General features: G+C 67.5%; 1 protein-coding gene across 1 annotated transcript in view; it reads right to left on the reverse strand.

The window, feature by feature from the left end:
• REXO1 (RNA exonuclease 1 homolog) overlaps positions 1-314 on the reverse strand; it is a gene marked incomplete at its 5' end in the record, with an annotated part of 14608 nt that overhangs the window by 11330 nt on the left and 2964 nt on the right. Inside the window, one exon of the mRNA XM_023538105.1 lies at positions 256-312. Coding sequence (XP_023393873.1) covers positions 256-312 — 57 coding nt within the window. The remainder of the gene's footprint in view (positions 1-255; positions 313-314) is intronic.

A 314-nucleotide genomic window follows, 5' to 3' on the forward strand; every position in this document is an offset into this window, starting at 1 on the left:
TGGGAGGAGCTGAGGCTCACAGAGGCCTGGCCACTTGCCTAAGGTCACATGGGCGCAGCTCGGGGGAGAGAGACGGGGCAGTGTGATCTGGGGGAAGGCTCACCCGCATCCCCGTCTCCGGGCTCTGGGCCCCGCCCCTGCCAGGACTGGCCATGGTTCCCAGAGAGTCCTCTGCCAGGACACGGAGTGCTGGACCCACTCTGCCAAAGGAACCCCTCACCCTTGTCCCACGAACTGGGGCCCCCGCGGCCTCACCTCCTTGCCGTGCCTGGAGAGGTGCGACACCCTCCTCCTCTGCCCGGGAAACAGAGTGC

Source organism: Pteropus vampyrus, unplaced genomic scaffold (genome assembly GCF_000151845.1).
Source record: "Pteropus vampyrus isolate Shadow unplaced genomic scaffold, Pvam_2.0 Scaffold212, whole genome shotgun sequence".
Classification (NCBI taxonomy): domain Eukaryota; kingdom Metazoa; phylum Chordata; class Mammalia; order Chiroptera; family Pteropodidae; genus Pteropus; species Pteropus vampyrus.